The sequence below is a fragment of the Pteropus alecto genome, unplaced genomic scaffold (genome assembly GCF_000325575.1).
Source record: "Pteropus alecto unplaced genomic scaffold, ASM32557v1 scaffold41, whole genome shotgun sequence".
NCBI lineage: Eukaryota > Metazoa > Chordata > Mammalia > Chiroptera > Pteropodidae > Pteropus > Pteropus alecto.
The window spans coordinates 268,490-290,867 of record NW_006430464.1 but is presented as its reverse complement, the minus strand read 5'-3'; the positions used below and the strand labels follow the sequence as shown (position 1 = coordinate 290,867).

At 42.0% G+C, this 22,378-nt stretch overlaps 2 protein-coding genes across 3 annotated transcripts; both read right to left on the bottom strand.

The window, feature by feature from the left end:
• Window positions 1-255: 255 nt before the first annotated feature.
• Window positions 256-9,509, bottom strand: LOC102893703 (zinc finger protein 260-like). 2 transcript variants are annotated; one of them, XM_025047981.1, is made up of 6 exons: window positions 7,698-9,509; window positions 7,400-7,655; window positions 4,825-4,998; window positions 4,069-4,195; window positions 3,692-3,784; window positions 256-3,185 (listed from the first exon to the last, which is right to left on the bottom strand). In XM_025047981.1, the coding sequence occupies exons 3-6, from the start codon at window positions 4,837-4,839 to the stop codon at window positions 1,210-1,212; spliced, it is 2,211 nt and encodes a 736-aa protein (XP_024903749.1). In that variant the 5' UTR covers window positions 4,840-4,998; window positions 7,400-7,655; window positions 7,698-9,509; the 3' UTR covers window positions 256-1,209. The 2 variants fall into 2 exon arrangements, with proteins under 2 accessions (XP_024903749.1, XP_006905141.1); XM_006905079.3 differs by lacking the exon at window positions 7,698-9,509 and having other exon boundaries at window positions 7,400-7,685.
• Window positions 9,510-12,007: 2,498 nt separating this feature from the next.
• LOC102893464 (zinc finger protein 350-like) lies at window positions 12,008-20,043 on the bottom strand. The gene is given in 7 exon segments (XM_015591883.2): window positions 12,008-12,925; window positions 12,927-13,570; window positions 15,567-15,632; window positions 15,635-15,661; window positions 15,942-16,068; window positions 16,445-16,645; window positions 18,494-20,043. Coding segments are annotated over 6 exon segments (1,548 nt in total). The 5' UTR covers window positions 16,460-16,645; window positions 18,494-20,043; the 3' UTR covers window positions 12,008-12,256.
• Between the last annotated feature and the right edge of the window lie 2,335 nt (window positions 20,044-22,378).

Below are 22,378 nucleotides of genomic sequence, written 5' to 3'. Positions count from 1 at the left end.
GCCCCAGAAAACTAATAAACTAGGTTTTATGGGGTAAAGTGTGGGGAAGCAAATCTGGCCTAGCTCTAAGCCATATTTTTTTATGAGCAATACCACCGACCAAAGTGACATTTCAATCTTTATTACTTTGAAAATAGTAGCTGCTTCCAGTTTTCAGAACTCAGGGGGGGAAAAGCTGTGATTACTCATCACTCTTAAATCTCAATATTTTAAAGGTTTTTGTTTGTTTTTATGACAACCAGAAGACAATTTTTTTTAACGTTTATTAATCTAAAAGGCTGAAAAGAACTACCATCCATTTATGTATACTGGTAAACAGTATGTATAAAACAAACAAAAATATAAATGGCGTTAAGTTACAGTCTTGCTTAATCTTAAGCCTAATTACTTCCCTTGAAGAAATCTACACTGGCATTTTATGATACACGAAAATTTACAACGTTGCCATTTGTTATGGATATCACACACATAAAAATGGAACAAGATTTTCACGGTACAAACTTTCCTATCATCTTATGATCTCCAAAAGTGATGATATACGTTCTATAAAAATATTCAGACACAAAGCAAATACACACACGCGGGACCTTTAATTTACTGCTTTGACTATACAGTATATTTAAGCATGAAACAAAGTGTCCTTTGGCATGCTAAAGTTGTCGCTTTTTCATAAATGACTACTTTTTTGTTACATTAAAAATACATTAATATAAATACATTAAGAACAAAACTTCTATTGTAATGTTGTTTATATGTAAATATCCTTTTACACCATCACACTATACTAATTTTCCTTAATAAATATAACCTGATGCGCAGTCGATTTGAACTTCACACCAGAGTCATCCCTTTTCACAAGTCTTCACTCATCTGTATTCTTTGGTATGAAAACTCATTTGTATGGAAGGTATTCCAAGATTCACAACGTTCATGAGATTTTTTCTCAGTGAAAACTGAATATAATCACGTGTCAAAAATATTTGTTGCACTCAGGTTTCATTTATGTGTGATGTATAATAGGATTTTTCTTCTCCAGAAATGATTTTGACTTTTTAACTCATTTGTATTGCCTTTCTCTAATGAAATGTAGGGCTGTGTTGGTGGCAAATAATTTTCCTATATTCACTGCATTTAAGAGATTTCTCTCCTAAATAAGTTTTCTGAAACTTACAAAGGCCAAAAATAATGAAAAAGTATCCTAACTTTCATTCATAGGGTGTCTCTTGTGTTAATTCTCTTGTATTCACAGAGATTTGACATCTCACTAAAGTCTTTCCAGCACTCAATGTGTTTCTGAGATTTCTTTCCCATATGAATTTCTTCATGTGAAGAGAGAAAGAACTTCACAGAGACAGTTTTCCCACATCCACTACACTGATAAGGTTTCTCTCCTGCATGGCTTCTCTGATGGTCACTGAGGTATGATTTCTCAAAATAGGATTTCCCACATTGAGTGCACTGAAATGGTTTCTCTCCTGTGTGACGTCTCTGATGTCTAATGAGCTGTGACTTCTGGTTAAAGATTTGACCACATGGAACGCATCTATAGGGTTTCTCGCCAGTGTGGCATCGTTGGTGGATAATAAGATGGCTTTTTTGGCGAAAAGTTTTTCCACATTCATTGCATCTGTGGGGTCTCTCTCCTGTATGAATCAACTGATGTCTACTGAGCATTGCCATACTGCTGAAAGCTTTTTGGCATTCAGGACAGACAAAGGGTTTCTCTCCTGTATGTGTTCTCTGGTGTACGATGAGCATTGCCTTTCGCACGAAAGCTTTTCCACATTCACTGCATTCATACGGTTTCTCTCCTGTATGAGTTCTCTGATGGACAATGAGATGTGACTTGTCTATAAAAGCTTTTCCACATTCACTGCATTCGTAAGGCTTCTCTCCTGTATGAATTCTCTGATGTGTTATAAGAGATGACTTTTTATTAAAAGCTTTCCTACATTCCCTGCATTCATACGGTTTCTCTCCTGTATGAGTTCTTCGATGAACAATAAGCTGTGAGTTGTCTATAAAAGCTTTTCCACATTCACTGCATTCATAAGGCTTCTCTCCCGTATGAATTCTCTGATGTGTTATAAAGTGTGACTTTTTGTTAAAGGCTTTCCCACATTCCTTGCATTCATAAGGTCTTCTTCCTCTATGATTTTTCTGATGTAGAATAAGTTGTGACACATGTATAAAATCTTTTCCACATTCACGGCATTGATAAGGTTCCTCTCCTACATGAATTCTCTCATGTGTTATGAGGTGGGACTTTTTATAGAAGGCATTCCCACATTCTCTGCACTCATGGGATTTTTCTCCTGTATGAATTCGCTGGTGAACAACAAGTTGAGACTTGCTACAGAAGGCCTTTCCACATTCTCTACACCCAAAGGGTTTATCTCCTGTATGACTTCTTCGATGGATAATCAAGTTTGACTTCTGCATAAAACCTTTTCCACAATCGCTACACTCAAAAGGTTTCTCTCCTCTGTGCATTTTGTAATGTAACTTCAGCTTTGTCTTCTCCCTGTAAGCTTTTCCACATTCTTTACATTCATAAGGTTTCTCTCCTGTATGAGTCCTACGATGCAGAATGAGATGATAGTTTGTTCTGAAGGATTTCTGACACTCGATACATCCATACGGTTTCTCTCCTGTATGAATTCTCTGATGAAGAGTGAGATGACATTTTGTACTGAAACCTTTCTGACATTCACTGCATCTGTACGGCTTCTCTCCCGTATGAGTTCTCTGGTGTATTATGAGCTTTGACTTATACCTGAAGGATTTTGGACATTCACTGCATTCATAAGGTTTCCCTTCTGTGCAAATTCTGTTGTGTCTTTTAGGATTTGTCACCGGGCTGAAAGCCTTCACATGTAAATTATGTTCGTAATACTGGGCTCGGGCATGGGAGAGTTCATGTAGAGAATGGAAAAATGATTTCCCAGGACCATCTGACTCATCAGAGTTTGTTTCTACATAGTTTTTACTCTGAAAATCTGAATCTGAATTTTGTTTCAAACTTATTCCTCTTGAAACACATTTATGGGTTTCTTCTATAAATGGGAAAAAAATTTTGCTGAGAGAAAATATTTTCCCCAGTGCATTATTTTCATGATCTCTCTCCACAGGTTTGTCTTTCACAATATCTTCCTGATACCAATCATTAACTTGCCATATTACTTCTAGGGGGGGAAAAATTCAATGAATTTTACCATTATCATAAAATGGAGGGAGATGGAATCTCAAGTCAATATTCAAAGAGAATGAAGAAAGTGATACAGCAGGTGAACAATGTAAGTCTGAGACATTCAATAAAACAACAGTAATAATAATGAACTGAAGGGCATGGGTGTCATCAAACTTCGAAACAAATCTATAAATGTTTAAAAGCATAATATAAAGGTATGTGAATATGGATAAAAGGAGAAAGAAGCTAGCTGTGTCTAGCAGGTCGCAACAGAAGAAGAACTATGCAAAAGAGGAAAGACCACATGAAATAAGCAGAGATCTGACTCAAGGTAAATAAAACGAGGTACAGGCAACATTCATTCGAAAGACTTCTTTTCACTCAAAGTCACCTCTAAAGGTTCAGAGACTATGAGAAAAATATTAAAATAAGAAAAGTCTCACATCAATAAACGATTGTTACTTTGCATCCGCTAATTCCCACTGCACTGATTTTACTCACCTGAGCTAAAATGACTTGGAAATTCCCTCTCTACCATTCCTTGTTCTTCTTTCTCCCAGTGGACCACAGCTCCTGGCTTGGCAGCTTGATAACCTGTCAAAGAGTAATCACAGAGAACCTGAGCAGACTTGGGGCCTATGAGGAAAAGTTCTGTTTCAGGGAATGTATAGTTTCAAACTCAGCGAAATGAAACTTTTCATTTGGAAAAATGACAGTAAGTACAGTCACTGTTGATCATAAAGAAAATAAGTTCTATCACCGACACGAGTCCAAGTCCAAAATCATTAAGGATATCTGAATACCCATAAATTGTAGCAATGAAAAAAGACAAGCAATTAATGGGCTCGTGCTGAAATATTCAGGAAAGTTCTCTTTACCCAATGACATTAGGTTGCTATAATTTTCCAACATCACATCCCGGTAGAGGTTCTTCTGAACTGTGTCTAGTAGCTGCCACTCTTCCCGGGTGAAATCCACAGCCACATCTTTGAATGACAATAAGCCCTGTTATAACATAAACCTTTTTAGTCTGGAGTTAATATACTGAGATAAAATGTAAAATATTTATACTATGAAAATTTATAAATAAATATTTTTCTGTATCTAGTTTTGATTCACACTGGCTAAATTCATTAAAACTATCCTCTTTGCACAGTCTTCATTCACTTCACTCATTCATTCACCCAAAGTAAAATGTTAAACTCCCTAAAAACCATCTTTGACCCATCTTAAGAGCACTAAATGTTACCTACTATACATTTTGCAATAATTAAAAAAAAGAGAGAGAAAATAAATAAATTCGTGTGCTTCCTCCTTACATACAAAGTAAGTCTTGTAACATTTTTACTCATTTTGTGATGGTTTCCAGTATTACCACAGAAAAGTTTGCAACTCAGTTCTGGACCATGCTGCTTATGTGGCAATGTTCTAATTATAGCACCTTGCAGGACTCTATGACATGCAGATAATCTCCCTTCCTGATGGCTATTCTGGACCATTTATTCTGTCTCTCAGTCTAAGCACATCTCTCCTGGCCACAGTGTTTTTTCTATCTACCTACCTATATATTATTCTCTTTGTATATAAACTTCCAGAAGTCTACTGGATAACAAACTGGGAAATAAACAGCTCACCTGGAACTTGGTCATTTTTAGCAGCTTTCAGAACATGGCCACCGCTTTTGGCATCTGTCCTAAAATCCTGATACTGGTGTCTCATCAACGGTATCCTCAGCAAGGATTAATTTCTGGACTTGAGCTCTACTTTTTTTCCTTTACAGGAGCTACCTCATACTAGAAAGCCAGCATCTACAAATTTAAGGAAAAATTTGTTTGGCATGAAAATAGTAACAAAAGCAAGTTTCTATACATGCAAGGAACTGTTTCTAGCATGTTCTTTTCTCACTTAACATTCACAACAACGCTATGAGGTACAGACTATAATTATTCAATTTCAGAGAAAACTAAGACAGGCACCTAGCTAAAAGCCACACAACTAGTAATTCAGGGAGCAAGGATAAAACACAAACCCTCATAATGAATAAATCCTCTGATTCCTGGGAGAATTACCAGAATTTTCCTTCATCTTAACCAACTTTTTTAAAAGGTGGAAATATCTAGAACAACTATTTTCCAGACACAGAAATCAGAGAAGAGGAAAAACAAACAAAGCAAGAACTTTGTATGCTGCAGCTCACTGCCTGGAGATTCTCCAGGCCACACACAGCACAGAGAGAAGGAGCCCAAAAATGTCTGGCAGTCTTGCTGAGTTAATGACACAGAATTCAGAGTCTGAGGAAGCAAAGGTGGTGAGTTTTTCAAGCAGTACACCAGGAGAGTGAGAGAGACACAGACAGACAGACAACTCACTCTGTAGAGGGTTTCCTTGAGTCTCTGAACCACCAATTAATAAACATTAATTGCAATTTCCTATCCAAACAACAAAAAGATTTAAAAGAAAACAAAAACACTTTACAATACCAACAAAACCTATTAGGTACCTGGAAGAAAAATGTACAAAATTAATTTTGTTGTAGCAAAAAAGCATATAAATTATAGCGAATCATGGCCAGTCAAATGAAGAGGCAGAATACAGTGATGTCTGGGAGGGTCCCAAACCAGAAGCTTCCACTGTCCTTTTCCCTTGGAGTCAGGACACATTCATTACTCATCCAGTGTATCTGTGTGTCAGGACACATTAGTCATCTAGTGTATGCAGGGTACTGCCAACCACAGAAGCTCACCTGAGCTTCAGTATCTATAGTTTTTATTAGAGTTTCATTAAATAAGCATGATTAAAGAACCAATGGCCACATGACTCATCCTCCAGTGACTATCCTCCTAGAGGTTGGGCTGATGTCACCTAGCTTAAAGCCCCAAACCTCTAATCATTAAAGATGTAGAAAAACCTGGCACCCTGTATGTGGAAGCATTATATAATAGAACATTATTGGGGAAGTTTAAACTTAAGTCAGAAGCCTTTGAAATATGCATTTAATCTGATCTACTTTTATAAATTAAAGAAGAAAAACATCCACGATATATAATTCAGTTTAAAAATACATCTGAAAACATCACAGGTGATTTTATTCTGCTTTTTATTAATGATAAGCATTCAATAACATTGTGATAGATCTCCATTTAATATCAAACAAACTTATAAAGAAGATATACAATATACAAAAATAAGTTAAAATTTTAAATTTAATAAAATAATAATAAAAATAAGTTAGGTTTGTCTTAGAAAACTCCCATTGGAAAGGTACACATTTGAATAATAATAGCTACCCTTTGTCAAGTATCTATCGGTTATAAACTTAATATTGTGTCCCCCGATTCGTATGCTGAAACACTCCCCGATGTGATATTTGGAAATGCAGCCTTTGCGGGGTAATTAGGGTTAGATGAGGTAGGACCCTCTGAGGATCTGTGAGGTGGATAGCAATCTGTTTGAATGGGAAAACTGAGACTCACAGAGAACTTGGTAACTTACCCAAGTCGCACAAACAAACGGCAGAATTGATATAAAAGACTAGAACGTGATTTCAGGCGCGTACGCACACCTGTACACTGGTTGGCACGCTGACCGTCACACTCTATGTATTTATGGCACTACTTTCACAACTCACGGATCTAGACGGCGGGTATACGCGTGACCATTTTGGTACTCTTCGACTTTTCTGTACGCTTGAAATTCTTCAGCACAAAACGTTGGGAAAAGTAATGTCCCATCGCTTAGTACACACTCGAATGCCTGTCCCCTCGAGGCCTCAAATTCCAACCTCTCACAAGCACATCCATCCTGCCCCGCGCCCTGCGCCTGGCTCTGCCACCCACTCGCTGCTCTTCGGGCGCCATGTCCATACTCAGGCTCAGACCACCGGAGTAGCACATGACCAGCCCCCACCCCTATCCCCACCGCCGGCACCCACGGCCCCTCCGTCGCTGGCCCTCCCAACGCCTCTCCGCCGCCTGCGGAGCGACCTGGAACCGACCTGTCACTGTCACCAAGAATGGTGGATGTCGCGCATCTTCTTCGACCCACTCTCCTAAACTCTGATGCCCGCGACAATTACGAAGCTGCCTTAAACAACGCCACCCGCGTCCCCGCGTCCCCGCCTCCACGAACGCCCACCACACACCACATCACACGTCACGAAATCCCCACGGCGCCGGATTCTTAGCGCCGCTCGCACGAATCTAACCTCACCTGTCCGCCAAACGTGACCTCGCGAGGAAAGCCGCGCTTCAGCACGCAACTTCCGCTTCCGCTTCCGCTCCGCCGTTTGCGGGTTCGCGTCGCGGGCTGTTGCGCAGACTCAAGGGCATTTGGAAGCGAACGATGTATCTCGGAACGCTGATTCTAGTCTCCGTTGGCATTCCCGCGGGGCATTATGACCGGCGCCGTTTTCCTGACGGTGTGCTGGGAGCGGCCATCTTCGACCGCGCGCCGCCATCTTGGATACCTGGCCTACGGGGAGCGAGAGGGCCCATTTCGCCAGGGATACCTGGCCTACGGGGAGCGAGAGGGCCCATTTGGCCACGTTCAAGATCATCCCATCCTGTCTCTTATTTTGAGGACCTGTTGCCTCTGGTTCTTCCACTTCCACAGCGGCTGTCGGCACCGTCAAGCATGCTTAGTACCATTTCAGCACGCTCGCCCGGAGTCTTTCGATCGGACCCGAGAACTAAACCAATCACAGGCAGAACATGGCCGCGCCCGCGCTCTCTCAGAGCCCTTCAGAAACCGCAGGGAAGACGCGGCCATATTGAAAACTTTTGCGTCCGTACAGTAAAAACGGTCTTGTGGAGGGTAATTTGGGAACTTTCAGTAACGTGTTTGGGAAAATGGGCATTAAGAGACTAGAACTGAATCCGGAAGAGGAGAGGGCTCTGGATGTGTGCTTCGTGATGAGACACAATGAGGCGTTAAAGACTGGGACAAAAAGGGTTGTGGCTCGAACCGTGACAACTACAGTCCACAAGAGAATATTATCTGTGTCTGATACATCGAAGAAGGATCCTGTGTGCCCTTAATAGTCACGACCCGCCCAGTCATTTGTTTCTGTAAACACTGCGATACAGGGGTCGGCTTTGCCCCCTCCGCATAATTGTCCCAGCAGCATGATTTAAAGTCAATCTCTTCTCCACTGCTTGATAGTGCCATAAGTCATAAATCAAGTGTCTGTATCTGTATAGCTCTGATCTAAAAAGCTGTTCTGTTCCAATGATCTGTTGTTTATTCCTGGGCCAATACTACTGTTTTAGCTATGGGAGCTTTCTAAGTCATAACCTGATAAAGCAAGGTCTCCTACCATTTTCTTAAGAATGACTTTGCTTTTTTTGGCCCTTTATATTTTCAAATAAAATTTTAACTCACCTTGTCGACATCCACCACATAGGAGAGAAACCTTATACAAGCAGTGATTGTGGGAAAGACTTCAGAAATAAGTCATGCCTCAATAGACATCAAACAACTCGTACAGGTGAGAAATCCTATCGGTGCGATGATTGTGGAAAAGCCTTCAACTTGTCCTGCCTTGTGTGTCATAAGAGAATGCCACATGCAAGAAAGAAACATGTAGGTTCAGCCAAGTTGGAAAATTCATTCTGTAAGAGTCACAGTTCATCACAGCAAAGTGATATCATAAAGGAGAAAAACCCTGTTGGTACAGTGACCGTGCGGATGTCTTCTGTGGCAGCTCAAAGATTTCATCACACTTCAGTGGGCTTCTATCAGTTAGGAACGTGTCCATCGTGCAACAGCCAGGTGCCAGAGGTGCACCATCAGCAGAAGATAGAATTTGCTCAGAGAAAATTCTGAGCAAATGATGTGGTAGTGCCTTCGGCGACCAATTATGTCATATTTTATGTCACACAGGAATAAACTGTGATACAATCAAGGTGGAAAACCTTTGAATAAAACCTAGCTCATTATATGGCTGATAAGTGTATACTGAGACAAGCATGATCACTAGGAGAGCATTTTGTGGAAAGATAGACCCTATCAGTGCTTCGAAGGTCACATATCAGTGAGCTCATTGGTGGTAGAAATATGACCGTGGAAAGTCTTTTCTCAGCATAAGACTGAATAGGTGGCAAAGAGACACAGGAGAGAAACTGTTGGACCTTTGAAGGCAATGAACGTGGCAGGGTTTTCAGTGGTGTGTTCTGCCCCATCAGTCGGCAGAGGAAATCCTAGAAATAAAACTTGGGACACACTAACTATGGAACATCTTCAGCAAAATATCAGAAAACTCATTAAGCAAATAAGGCTTGTGAAGATGAAGATTTTAGGGACTACTGTCACAATTCTAACAATATACTGTGATCAGAAAACTCATTAAGCAAATAAGGCTTGTGAAGAAGATTTTTAGGGACTACTGTCACAATTCTAACAACATACTGTATCAAACTCCTAGTTGATAAGTCAATGACTCCTCAATTTAAGGGAGGTTGACTATGTTACGCATCATTGGTTAAAGTTATAACACAGCGCACCTTCCCCTCCTTGGGGGCATGAGTCTTTTCCCCATGTAGGAACATTATATAATTAGCTCTTGCATTTCTTCTGTTCTAAATGTATTCAGTTTGTTTCAGACTACTGAAGTTCTTCAAAAGTAAACAGTTCATTCAATTATGTAACAGCTTGTTTGAGTGTGCTAACTTTATAAATATGAACTGGAGGAACAAAGCTTAAAACTCATGAATACCTTATCAGCCACGCTCTTACCCTAGAAGATAGTTCCCATCTATGCACACGCCACCCAGAAAATCTTTAACAACTGTTCTCTTTACCTGGTACTGTTCTAGGACCTATAGATGATGACGGTAATGAACTAAACAAAGAAGTTCTTTGAGCTAGGAATTTTTTTAAAGTTAGATTACATGCATATAGCGATTTTATCCTCCAGCAACTGCAATCAAAAGATATATACACCTATGTTAGTTGAGAAAGACATACAGTACAAGGAACAAAATATCCTGATAATTTCTTATTCAAGGGGCTTAGTATTATTTGCATGACAAGGAGGAAAGAGTTCACTTAATTGTAAGCATATAAAATAGGTTAGGGATATTTTTTTTAAATGTTCATCTTTCTACCTAGATTACAAATTCCTTGATATAGTTTATAGCTAATCACGTATTCCCTAGCACATAGCAAAATAGAAATGAATTATATGTAGATTTGAAAGATGAATAAATGATCTTATGGACCAATCAAAATTTGTCACCAAAGGAATGGAGCCATTTGAAAGAAATTCTAAGGATCGCTATTCTAAGAAACATTTTTTTAAAAATCCTGAATAGAGGCTCCTGTCAAAATAAAAAGGGGCAGATCATAGAAAGGATAAGATCTGGAGAATAAACTCAATTAATGGAAAAAAATAACTAAAAACGGAGGACAGTATGCGAAATGCATGGTGAGATCACTGGGTTGTCTTGGAGAAGAACACTTATATTTGTCTACAGGTCTATCATCTTTTAGAGCCACCACTATTTCAAATATCGTGGCTCCTCTGTGACATGACAAATTGAGGCAAGCGATGTAGCCTCATCATTCCTTCTCACTGTCCTGTGAATGAGGCCCTAGTCTTCTCTTCATACTCAGGGTTCTTTGTCCTTTGATTTAATAAAGCTATATCCAGCTTAAAGTACAATGAGTCCTTCTTATCAGGAAAATTGGAAATTTGCTCTGAAGTGGCTGTCTCATCATTGAATTCCCAACTCTAGATGTTTGAATCACGCTCTGAAAGGTGAGTGTTGCACGTGTCCCTCAGTGTTCAGGTTAGCCTGGCAACCCATACGGGGCCCTTACTGTTCAGTTCTAGGAATGAGTCAAACTGACCTTGCCTTGGCCAGATCTGGAGATTCACAGGTCAAGAATTGCGGGTCTGCTTGACGGACCACTTGATCCCACATGAAAACAGTGGGATCATAATTATATTCATTAGAACTCTCCTTAAGTGACAAAATACACTTTGATTAGCCCTTTAGTTCATACATTCACTTTCCAAATTTATATATAATTAGTATTTTTTTTTTACTGTGTTGGGAAATATAAAATCATGAAAATCAACATTTCCCAATATACTTTCTAGTACAATGGAAATGATAAGAGATTTTTTCATTCTCTCACTGTTTTCCTCATTCTGCTGTAGCCATCTGTCACATGACTCTCAAGTATGTGAAATGTGACTACTACAACAAAGGAAATGATTTTTAATTTATTGGTTTTCAGTGTTTTAAAACACTAAAGTTCAAGTAAAGCCACTAAAATTAGGAAATTTATAGTATGCTGGTGGAGAATAAAAATGAGCTTTAAAATAACTCATTTGTGTTCTGATCCTTGTCATGAGAATTCTTCTCCACTCATGACAATATGCTCCTTCAACAATAAGTAGTCATATTCCCTTGAACCAACTATTCCATATCCATTTCACCTAATAAAAATATTTACATCCTCTCACTGGATCAGCTGGTGTAATTGAGATACCACTTAAAGATGATCCAAGTACCCCACTTTCTCTCCAGGAGACCAGGGGCTCCTTTGCTGTCGCATCGTATACTCAGCTCCTGGAACAGAAACAGGTACAAAGGAAGTATCTGACAAATACTCCGTAAATAAGACAATCGACTCATTCTGAATCTGTTGTTTCATGAGTCCGTCTTCATGGTATAAACTTCTGAGAGTTTCTGGGAGACATCCCAGTTTTCAAATAACCCTTCACCCTGGCTTGGGGAAACTGAACCAATATGTACTGCCCATAGCCCACCAATCCAGTATTGACTCTTTAGCAACATTCCAGATGCAAAATATGTTCTAAAAATTCACTTTATTTCCTCCACTTAGCTTCTTTTGTTCCTTTGACAGGACAGAGAACCTAAACTATGTTTGAGTTAACATCAGGCTACACCTCTGAATCAATGCACATATTTAATATCATGAGAATCAGGTCTTCCCAGTCTCAGCATCTATACAATTTCTCAGTATTTGCTTTTCATACATAATACGAGCTAGAAATTTGGCTCCAATCTTTTACACATAGAAAAGCTCACTTTTCTCCTACTGGTTTCCTGGGACATAAAATAAGACATAATTGATCACTGAAGGTGTGACCACGCTCACTGCATTCACGGGGTTTCTGTTCTGTGCAAATCCTCCCGAGGGCGCACATCTGGCCACAGGCTGGCCCACTATGACTACGTTCCTGTTATTTAATGCTGTCTGAGGGACCAAACAAGGCACCCGCACTGTCACGGTATTAACAAGATTTTTCTCCTGCAGGATGACACTGGTCTGTGATGAGCTGTGACTCTCCGAGGGAGGGTTTTCTACCTTGATTGAGTGAATTTTCTGATGTTCATTGAGGACTGACTTTGCTCTGAAGGATTTTCCACACTCATTACATCGATAGGGCCGCTCTCCTGTATGAATTCTCTGATGAACGATAAGCTGTGGCTTCCCAATAAAGGCTTTCCCACAGTTGCTGCACTCAAAAGGTTTCTCTCCTGTGTGAATTCTTTCATGTTTAATTAGACCTGTCTTCTGGGAACATGATTTTCCACATTCACTGCACACAAAGGGAGTCTTTCCTGTGTGAAATCTCTGATGTGTTGTGAGGGATGTCTTCTGGCTGAAGCCTTTTCCACATTCGGTGCATATATAAGGTTTCTCGCCTGTATGAGTCCGGAGATGTACTATGAGATTGCCCTTCTGGATGAAAGCTTTTCCCACAGTCACTGCATATAAAGGGCTTCTCTCCTGTATGTATCTTATAATGTATATTGAGCCGTGATTTTGTCAGGAAGGCTTTGCCACACTCAGTGCATTCATATGGTTTCTCTCCTGTGTGTGATCTGCGGTGTTCGTTTAGTGTGACCTTTCTGAAGAAGGCTTTCCCACATGAACTACACTGATAAGGCTTTTCTCCTGTATGAAGATTCTGGTGATCACTGAGCAAACATTTCTTCATGAAAGCTTTCCCACATTCATTGCAGACATGACGTTTCCTTATTTTCTGGGATTTCTGATGCTTCATGAATTGGGACTTAGTGTGGATAAGATTTTGGCTTTCAAGGGATTTTACTTCAGTCCCAAATGGTTCACTGTTAGCATGGAGGAAGGATTTCCCATCTCCAGTAAGCTCAGCACAGTTCTCTATTTCATTGCTTCTGCTCTGGTTAAGTAAAGTTAAATCTGATTTCATACTTTCTCCATGTGAGCCAAATACATCATGATTTTGACGTAACAGAAAATGAGTTTTGCTCTGATGGACAGAATTGTCTAATGTGTTACGTTTGTGCCATTGTTCTACATTGTTCTCCGTGTTTCCATCTTGGAAGTGCTCTAGCACATGAGTATCAACTTTCCAGATTCCTGTGAAAGAAAAGAACAAACAGGTCACCCATCAGCTTGATTTGGGAGACAGGTAATTAAAAAAATACCTTGATGTGAGGTGTTGTTTTTAGTGATGACGCCATGATGTGAGTTTAAATAAATTTCCACATTTAATGTTCCTTGTACATTGGAAAAAACAGAAAATGAAAACACGGGCTACTTTCTAAATATGGGCCTTGCCAAACGTGCAGAGACTGTAAAACGTTAGGAAGTTACTATAGCAGTGGACCATGGGTGTGAGGGCCACCTCATCCTAACTGGTGAGAAACACTCACTCTCTCCATATTACTAACCGATGGCTACTGTGGACCAGGCGTGGTTCTAGGATGGGGATACAAAACATAGTCCTCACATTCACGGAGCCTGCGTTGCACTTCGGTAAAACCAATCAAAGGGCAAAGGCAGACACAAGGGAAACAGGGACATGTGAAAGCTCACAGGAGATGGAGAGGGACAGAGGAAATCAGGCTGAATTTGGGAAGCCAGCACTCCCTGTTGTGGGTGGCATGGCGGGAATGAACAATGACACAGCAGAGCTCCTAGCACCTCTGAAGAGCAACCTATACCTCAGAGAGGTGTTCCATTTTGTCCGAGATCAACCCCAGCTTCAGCACTTAGTGTTCCATTATGCTGACTTAATTTCATTACAGCACACTTCACTCCATCTACACAGTATTTATTTTTTAATTTTGATGGATTTTATGGCTCTTTAGAATGAAAGCATTTAGTTTATTTGTATGGTTTTTCAAACTGGTGGATAATCCCCGCATACACTAGGCTATGAAAAAATAATTTATAAAAAGGTGAAGGAAGCAATCACATGCATAAAACATAGTTTAGAAGATGGCAACCTCTCCATGAATAAGATAGACTACATCACAGAGATCACTGAAAGAAAATTTCATGTCATGTGAGAGGTAATATGGTTAACTGGGACTTAATGGCCTCAGAATATGATGGGACAAAAACGAAAGCATTCAGGAAGTAAAACAGTAGTAATTTCTATGATAAACTGTAAGGAGGATCAGAATTAGTAAAAAAAAAAAAAAACAAAGGGATTAAATAGAAGTAGGCAAGACTTATGGTCTGGTGTAGACCGGAACTGAGAACATAGGCTGTTAAAATACCTTTTCTAGTTAAAATTCATCAGAAACAGCAAACTCCTTTAAAGGAGAATGGGAAGGGTACATTGGAGGTAATGCCTGGATGGCCCAGATGTAAGATGCGCAGGAGTGAAGGAGAACATAAACCTTTCAGGGTTTCCTGGAAGGGAAGGGAAGGTGATTCTAGGTCCTCGCAGGTTTTGGGAGCCCAGGAGAGTTGCCATCGAGATGAGTAAATCCTACAGAACTAAACAGAGTCTATGGTGGATCACACGGGGAGACAGCAATTGGGATGTCTTATCCAGTGATTAGAAGCTTAGCGTATTAGAAAGAAGAAAACACTGAAGGGTTAGCAGATAAAAAAAAAAAAAGAAAAAAGAAAAACAAAACCTTTAGAGAACCTCAGAGTGGGGATAAAGGCACAGCGAAGACCAGTTCACCCTGTGGGCACAGCATCAAGATGGGTGGATGTTGGGAAGGGAAGCCATTACTCATGGGATTGGAAGGTACAGTTGTCAGAGGACAGAGAGTAACTCGGAGTTTTGTCTTTGGAGGGAGGCCTTGGACGGTGGAATCACATAGCAAGGAAGGTACAAGAGTAAGAAAAAGGAAAGATTTGAGAATCCTAGAAAAGAGAAAACTATGTAAACCAAATAATCAAGATGTAGATAAAACGCAGAATGAACAGATCCCAGAAAAGATAAAAGGCTATAGTTTCTGTAAGCTCCTTAAAGAAAAAGCGGTGTCCCATCAGAAGAGACAAGCACGGTGGCACTGCTTACCTGTCCTCAAACCCCCTCACGTCTGTGACTCTTCTCTCAATGACTAGAATGGCATTTCCACGCCTGCCCCTTGCTGGTTCTCTCACTCACCTGAACGGGATCGAGGGTGGACTTCGTCTGCCATTGTCCATGGTGGTTCTCCTTGATCCAGCTGGAGAGTTTTTCAGGTTTGCTGGCTTGACAACCTGTTCATAGAAAATGATAGAAGACTTAGATGCACTGAATTGGGCTCGCAGGTCTGAAGTCTGCAGGATGTTACATCTGACAAACAATTCTCACACCTACAAAGTCAAGGCTCTTTTCTCAGGAGAAGGGAGAATACAGCCATTTCTCTGGAACCAGAGTGGGCACTGAGACGCGTCTACCACTTCAGGGCATCGCGGACCCTCCAGAGCTTTCAGGAGCTGAGGAAGGAAAGATCACTGACCGGGCACCCTCGGAGTGACACAGGGGAGCTGTCCTCACCCAATGACATCAGGTTGCTGTAGTTCTCCAACATCACGTCCCGGTACAGGTCCTTCTGAGTGGGGGCCAGGAGCTGCCACTCCTCCCAGGTGAAGTCCACGGACACATCGTCAAATGTCAGGGACTCCTGTAAGAACACCGTGCGGTTTAATGGAGTGATGTCCTTTTGAAGATATGAAAGAAATGTTAGTTTTTCTGCTCATTTCCACTTTATAGGCAGCATCTAGATATCAAATGGAGTTTTAATATATAGTATATGTAAATAAAAAAGATGTTGTATATGTGAGGGGTGTGTGTGTGTGTGTATATATATATATACATATATATATATATATACACACACACACACACGTACACACACACGTATATATATATATATATATATATACACACACACACATACACACAGCCTGTATACTTTCAGATTGACAGAAGTGGTTTTTCATAGGTCTCTAGAAATCCACTAAGGAACAAAGGATGGAATAAACCAAACCCAGTGTCACCTGGGCCTGGGGCATTTTCTTCTAATTTCTGAAAACAGCTCACAACGACGAGGCTCTGCCTTGGTGTCTTCTGGAACCACTCTAAATTTCTGTCTCGAAATCTCAGTCTTCAGTCAGGTGTCTGTCTCCCTGGACATGCTGACACCCAACCTAACTTCTTCCTCTCTCAGTTGATTCTTTTGCTCCTGGGTGTCAAGCTACCTGTGCATTGAAAAAATTCAATTTGAATGATTCGTTTCAGCTGGACCCAGATGCTACAATGTTCCTGAGCACTCATCTTCACACAATGCCACAGTATCTGAGGAAAGTGTCCCTCTTTACATGGGGTCCTGGAAGAATTTATACCTCTGGCCAATAAACTAAAGATTCTGTGGTGGGAGATGTAGTCCTTTTCTGTGGAGTTTAAGAGAAGTGACTATGAAAAGAGATGAGCAAAATGACATTGTAGAGTCAGAATAATTTTTGTCTTCTTCCCTTTAGGTCCTATGGCTGGTCTAATAATTAAATTGGTAAAACACAGATTAACAGGAGAAAAACAATCAAACATTTAGTAACATTTACATCTCTTGTCTATATGGAAGAGATCCGGGAAAACTGAGTAACTCGACAAATGGAAATCATCACCTTATACTACCTTCAACTAAAGACAAAAGATGCTGGGGGTGGAAGTTGTTAGGGGAGGTTACCAGGAACAGCACAAAAACAAGATTAGATTGTTAGGCGAGAATTGAAGTCCCAACCTTCTCCACTGATAGTGAAAGTGGGCCAGGTACACTGAGGGAGATGCCCTTACAAACGTAAATGTTCGTTACTAAAGGAAAATTCTACTAGGTTTTCAGAGCTTCTCTCAGGACTACAGTTTTTGTAAATTACACAGCCTAAAATGATCAATATCCCAAAGACGAATATTTTAGGGTGGCAAAATCTGATGCCCTTCAGATTCAAGGAATTACTTATCTAGAAGAAAAATGTTCACCATAAATCACTAAGCAAATTTTCACCATTATAACTGGCTAGAAGGGACCATTTACTCACTCATTTCATAGTAATTCAGTCACTAGGGATGGGAGTTGGAACCACCATGATTGACTAAGATGGATCAAGACTTACTAATAAACTAGGTCATGGGTCACCTTACCCAGAGGATAGATACTAAACGATGTGGAGATTCTGTTAGCAAAAAAAAGAAAGGAAGAATGTATGTCAGGCAAATATGTCCGCTGCTGTGAATTAAGAAGTGAGTTCAGACGTTAGCAAACATTTTCTGTAGAGACAGCTACGCTTTTCCACTTGCAGGTCAAAATGTCTGTGTCACAATGACCCATTTCGGCCTTTGCAGCCCGAAAACTGCCACAGAAGATATGAAGCAGCCGGGCTGTTGCTGGTTTAGCCCCTCAGTCTGCAGTTAGTCAACTTCTGTTCTAAAAACTAGATGGTTTCGAATGACTGCCACGGGCTGTACCTCCTTAGTTCCAGCAGCAGCCAAGGTCCTGACCTTAAGCAAACACCCGGGGTCTAGGCGTCCAAAGCTTCACCCTCACAAGCCTCTCTGGACCACACACATGGACTGCACACTTCATTATTATCCATCGGAAACCGGGGCCGGACACCCCCATGTGATGAATCCACCCCGACCCCAACATCACTGGGCCCCACACTGAATCCCCAACCTGAACCCGAACACGTGATCATCCTAAATGCCACCTGCACCCCCTGCAAGTGGAGTGACCTGCATGCAGAGCCCCGTAACCTGACGATCGGGACGAGGGCGTTGATCTGCACAGGACTTTGGTCGTTGTGCTGCACCCCAGGACACCCCGACCACGGAGAAACGCGTCTGGCTCCCCGGAGTCCTTAAATCCCGTTCCCACCTGGTTTTGCTGAACTCCCGCCACCTCGGCGCTTCCACCCTGCCGCTCTGCAACCTGGCGATCACTCCATGGCCCACACTACAGCACATCCACACGTCGCCCTGAGAGAAACACAACGCCTACTGTGACCCAAAACTAAATTCGTAAGAAACTTCCAGGGGCAAAACTACAAACCGACCTGATTCTCCCCAGACCCACAAGAAGAGTGCACACGGTGCACTTCCGAGAACGGTTTCAACTTCGGGACCGCTCCTGCTCCGTCTACGGCGGCCGACGAGGACCCGCGGCCAGCTGGATTTCCGGTGTGGCCCTCGGCGGCAATATGGCCGCGCCCGGCTCGCCGTGTTGCCATGGGGGCGGCCATGTTGGGAGACTGAATTACGTACAGACGGCAAACCCGCGGCTTTGGGGCCAGTAGCGGGGGGCGGCGGGAAGGTAAGAAGCCACTGAACTTTTCTCGTCTCCTGGCACTTCGACTTGGGCCGAAAATGGGTAAATTCTCAGAACTCTGCGAGGTAAACAGGGTGTGCGTTAAGTTGCTTCCAGCGGGGCTGCGCTGAGCAGCACTGGGGCCGCGGAGCACATTCTCCACCTTGTGTACGAAAGAAAAAAAAAGTTTACAAACGGACGACCAGGAGTTTGGGTTTCAGTACAGCAGGCAGAAAAGGCACTCCTAGAAACGGACGAGATAATACGTCCTGTAAACGGACATCCCTGGAAAGCCTATGGCCGGAAAATAGTTTGTAGGAAGCGGTTTTTAAGGGGAGAACAAGATTTTCAGAAACTGGGTACAGCCTGGGGCTCGACGTCACGTTCAAGGGGAAAAAGAGTGGTTGGGAGGAGCCTAAGTTGTCACTGGAGTGGAGATTCGGGTACAAACCCACTAAAATGAGGCCAGGAAAGGTCTATAATGCATGGGGAGGGCCCAACCCGAATCCGTTCCATTAAAATGCGAGGCTGATGATGGGGACACTAACCCAGGATTTAGGGCGGGGAATGTCAAAATGAGGTGTGCTTCGGCGGCTGTTAAAAATGGAGTCCTGGACTCCAGCCCCAGAGGTTCTGGTTCATCAGGGGTGGGATGTGACTGGGGAATTTGCATTCAGGTTGCTGAGGCAGGAACCCTGTCAAAGTGAGTCATTAGGAAGAGTCCTGTGTGGGGCTCCCCGTGGGAATCACTTCATAAATTACATAAATGTCTAATCACTAGGTTACACACCTGAAACTAACATAGTTCATGTCAACTGCGTTTGAAAAAGAAATCTTTTTAAAAACAAAAAAGAAACGAAACGGCCCTTGAATGTTGTCTGGTTATAAATATTATGATGCATGACTCCACTCAGTACTTCAGCGTTGGCTCAAATTTTAAGTTATATCCGGAAAAGGTGGTGGTGGGGCGAAGGCAGGAATAAAACCTCCCTCATTACAACCTATACGTTACTATCTATTACTAGGCTTTATTTTTCCTCATAGGAGTTATCACTTCTTGACATTATATAATCCACTTACTAGATCGTAATGTCCACAATGGCTGTGTCCTTTGCCTGTTGCATTCACTGATGTCCCCTCTGTGTAGTACAGTGCCTTGCACAGTGCTGGTGCCTTAAAGCGGTGGCCCCCACCTTTCTGGAGCCAGGGACTAGTGCTCCTGTGAGAATCTAATGCCTGATGATCTGAGGCGGAGCTGAGGCGGTGATGCTAGCGCTGGGGAGCCAGCGGCTGTAAGTATAGGCAAAGTCCTGGTTTCCCAACCCAATTTGCCTTCTCCACATACCACCTCCATCACCATCAGTTTCATGTCCACTGTTCTCTTTAATTATGGCAAAGCTTCTCAGCATCACCCTTCATTTGTTTCTCACTCATACACACCGCCATCTACCTCAGGAATTGATCACACCTGCTCTCCTTTATGAATACACCCAGAACTGGACCAACACCCACCATTCCCGCCTGGTTGAAGCCATCACCCTCTCATATGAGAGCAGTAACTGCTGCGTCCAGCAAGTGGCAAATCCTGTTTCCTCATAGGAGTTATCACTTCTTGACATTATATAATCCACTTACTAGATCGTAATGTCCACAATGGCTGTGTCCTTTGCCTGTTGCATTCACTGATGTCCCCTCTGTGTAGTACAGTGCCTTGCACAGTGCTGGTGCCTTAAAGCGGTGGCCCCCACCTTTCTGGAGCCAGGGACTAGTGCTCCTGTGAGAATCTAATGCCTGATGATCTGAGGCGGAGCTGAGGCGGTGATGCTAGCGCTGGGGAGCCAGCGGCTGTAAGTATAGGCAAAGTCCTGGTTTCCCAACCCAATTTGCCTTCTCCACATACCACCTCCATCACCATCAGTTTCATGTCCACTGTTCTCTTTAATTATGGCAAAGCTTCTCAGCATCACCCTTCATTTGTTTCTCACTCATACACACCGCCATCTACCTCAGGAATTGATCACACCTGCTCTCCTTTATGAATACACCCAGAACTGGACCAACACCCACCATTCCCGCCTGGTTGAAGCCATCACCCTCTCATATGAGAGCAGTAACTGCTGCGTCCAGCAAGTGGCAAATCCTGCCATGTCCGGCGTGGCTCTGGAGAATGTACCTGAGTGGGAACAGTGGGAGATTAAGAAAAGAAAGAAGACAGAAAGCTGGGATCAGGAGGTCCACTGTCCACTGATGGTGGAGCAATGGCTCTTTTATACAAGAGCTTACAGTTGCTGGCTAAGATAAGATCATCCTCTGCACAATCACCCACCCCACACCCTGATCTAATGCCTGATGATCTGAGGCAGAGCTGAGGCGTTGATGCTAGCGCTGGGGAGCCAGCGGCTGCAAGTATAGGCAAAGTCCTGGTTTCCCAATTCAATTTGCCTTCTCCACATACCAACTCCATCACCATCAGTTTCATGTCCACTGTTCTCTTTAATTATGGCAAAGCTTCTCAGCATCACCCTTCATTTGTTTCTCACTCATACACACCGCCATCTACCTCAGGAATTGATCACACCTGCTCTCCTTTATGAATACACCCAGAACTGGACCAACACCCACCATTCCCGCCTGGTTGAAGCCATCACCCTCTCATATGAGAGCAGTAACTGCTGCGTCCAGCAAGTGGCAAATCCTGCCATGTCCGGCGTGGCTCTGGAGAATGTACCTGAGTGGGAACAGTGGGAGATTAAGAAAAGAAAGAAGACAGAAAGCTGGGATCAGGAGGTCCACTGTCCACTGATGGTGGAGCAATGGCTCTTTTATACAAGAGCTTACAGTTGCTGGCTAAGATAAGATCATCCTCTGCACAATCACCCACCCCACACCCTGCTATGATCTTTTGCAGTTCTGTCTGCTTGAGGCTATGAGCATACACCCGTCTCAGAGCAACACCACATTGTTCCCAGAACAGTTCTTACTTCTCCATTCTTAGGAGGGTTCGTTGTGGCGAGGCAACCCTTGGTTTACCTCACAGATTGCAAGGACCTTGTCAGCTTACAATCTGCTCTCCACAATATACCCTCAGGGAAGTTACAAATACTGATGATGGGAATATATGAGTATGTGCATGAACTCTGATCTATATTTGTCTGTGTTATATGTAATATGGTGGTTCAGTAAAAATTCTAATTATGATGGAAAGGAAAATATTTTTGGTAACAGAAGGTATAAAGTATGGAGATTTATTTTGAATGGAATTGGAGGAAAGGTGTTTGTCTTAAAGTTGGTTATTTGTGAATGAGTGGGAAGAAGCGAACTAAAGGAATGAGGCAAGTGGTAGAAGGTTTGTGAAGAGAAATCCTGGGAGGAAATTTTTGTGATTAAGCTAAAGAAAATTGGAAATTTAAATGCCAAAAGTAAGCTAATGCAAAATTAGAATTGTTTTAATATTTCATAGACTATTGGTCTGCTACTGATGTTATGGAAAAGTTTTCTGAGTAGAAAACAAAGATGCTATGCTTAATGAAAATAATTTCTGTGTTTTATGTTGCCTTAACCAGTTTTCTGAGACTTTTAATATTGGCTCAAAGTCTGCGGGCCAGACACTCCTGGCTATACATTTCGACACTTG

What these genes read in the sequence shown, in the direction of transcription:
- LOC102893703 (XM_025047981.1), bottom strand. An exon ending in TAGCAACCTAATGTCATTGG is followed by an intron (nt 3,785 to 4,068) that starts GTAAAGAGAACT and finishes ACTCTTTGACAG; the next exon opens with GTTATCAAGCTGCCAAGCCA. An exon ending in TCCAAGTCATTTTAGCTCAG is followed by an intron (nt 3,186 to 3,691) that starts GTGAGTAAAATC and finishes TTCCCCCCCTAG; the next exon opens with AAGTAATATGGCAAGTTAAT.